We start from the raw sequence: 1,601 nt of genomic DNA, 5'->3' as shown, positions 1-1,601 counted from the left end.
GACACCTCAGCCCAGTTAGACCAGCCGACGGCCGTCACTGGGGGTACAGGGCGTGCGTTTCCCTGCCCTCTTCCCACTGGCAGCCCGGGCAGTGACCTTCACTGCCTCCGTACCGAAAAGCGTCGAGGCGGCTGGAGCGTTTCCATCCTTTGGATTTGACTGCTTTAGGAGTCTGGGGGTTGCTCCTGTCCCTCCCGCCACCCCCCCATAACTTAGGGAGGAGGAGCAGCAGAGGGAACCTGCAGAACAGGTGGGGGTTTGCCCCCCAGGGATCGCTGTGCGGGTCTGCACGTGGCGTCAGGGTTGTGGGGGGCCAACAGATGCTGGCAAGAGATTTAAAAAAAAATAAAGCAACGCCGATGACATCCCGAAGGCAGGCCAGAAGAGACCGAAAGCTGCTTTGTGCCAGAGAGGCAGCTCTGTTCAGCAGGAAACAGCACGTCCGAGCGGACCAGGTGCAAGCGGCTGATCTGCAAATGAGCAACACGCTGGTTAGCCTTGGGCTTTGTTGTGGTGTTTGCACCTTTCCTCACCTCTGTGCTATCAAAAATCTGCTCTCCTAACCCTGCATACACGCAAGGCTTCCTGTGCAGGCCTTGTGACTTAGATAAGAGACACTGCATGGTGTTACTTACCACCCTGCCCTCCAGCCTGCAAAGTAATTAGACGTGAAGCAGGGAAGGCAAAGGGGCATGTTAGTATATTAGATGTCCTTAGCAGATGACCGTAGAGACCTGGAGGTTCCATCTTTGCTCTGTACAGAGGCGTAGCTCTGCACTCTGCTGCTCCCGCCAGCAAGCGTCACGGCTGCACTTTGCTGCCTGCAACACGCAATACTTAGCAGGCTGGATGGGCCGTTCTGTCAGTGAGTCAGGTGAGCAGCTCAGTTCCTTTGGCTGCCCAGTTCACCTCCTTAAAACAAACACTTCAACACTCAGTTTCTTTACTTCAGACCCCTCTAAATCTCCTGGCCTGCAAGCCATTTTCAGCTAGCAACATAGCTGAAATACAGTGCTGGTAGAAATCTAGCTGTCATCTTGCTCTGATGGCAAAAGGCTTTTGTAACTTGAACCCCTCATTGTTTTGGCATCAAGACCGCAAGGCAAGAAATACGCCTCTACTTGAACAAGCGAGACACCTGCCAAACAGCTGTGCACGGTGATACGTGGCTGCCTGCGACCGACACCTTTTTCTGCTAAAACCAGAGCGTCGTTCCCTTGTGAAGAGGCGTTGGCAGTGCAGAAAGTACCTCAGCTTTCCCTGCACCGGGTCCCCAGAGAACAGCATCTTAGTCTGACTGGAGCGTGCCGCAGCCTGTTTTCATCCTAGCCCCGTGCCCTCGAGAAAGCAGCTGCCTGTAGCAGCGACAGAACCGCCGCTGCCCAAGGGGAAAGGAATGACTGGGACTAAAGCTCTCCAGGGTGCTGGTGTCCCATGCAGAGTCGATGACCTCAACAGCCTCTACACAGGGCCAAGCTGACAACCTGAGGAGGAGTCACAGGCTGTAGCAGTTTCTGCAGCAAACGTACTTTTCCAGCGGAGCTGGGCAGAGTAAGAGCCAAGAGACATGGGGGGGGGGGGGGGGGGCATCCTTTTTTCTT

At 55.0% G+C, this 1,601-nt stretch overlaps 1 protein-coding gene across 1 annotated transcript in view; it reads right to left on the bottom strand.

Annotated features, from left to right (window-relative positions):
- Positions 1–34: 34 nt before the first annotated feature.
- Positions 35–1,601, bottom strand: part of LOC104835462 (transmembrane protein FLJ37396) — a 24,261-nt gene continuing 22,694 nt past the window's right edge. Inside the window, 1 exon segment of the mRNA XM_010573457.1 lies at positions 35–211. Within this exon segment, the coding sequence (XP_010571759.1) occupies positions 35–211 (177 nt within the window).

Source organism: Haliaeetus leucocephalus, unplaced genomic scaffold, assembly GCF_000737465.1.
Source record: "Haliaeetus leucocephalus isolate CR32 unplaced genomic scaffold, Haliaeetus_leucocephalus-4.0 Scaffold384, whole genome shotgun sequence".
NCBI lineage: Eukaryota > Metazoa > Chordata > Aves > Accipitriformes > Accipitridae > Haliaeetus > Haliaeetus leucocephalus.
The sequence above is the reverse complement of the archived record's forward strand: the minus strand, read 5'-3'. Positions and strand labels throughout refer to the sequence as shown.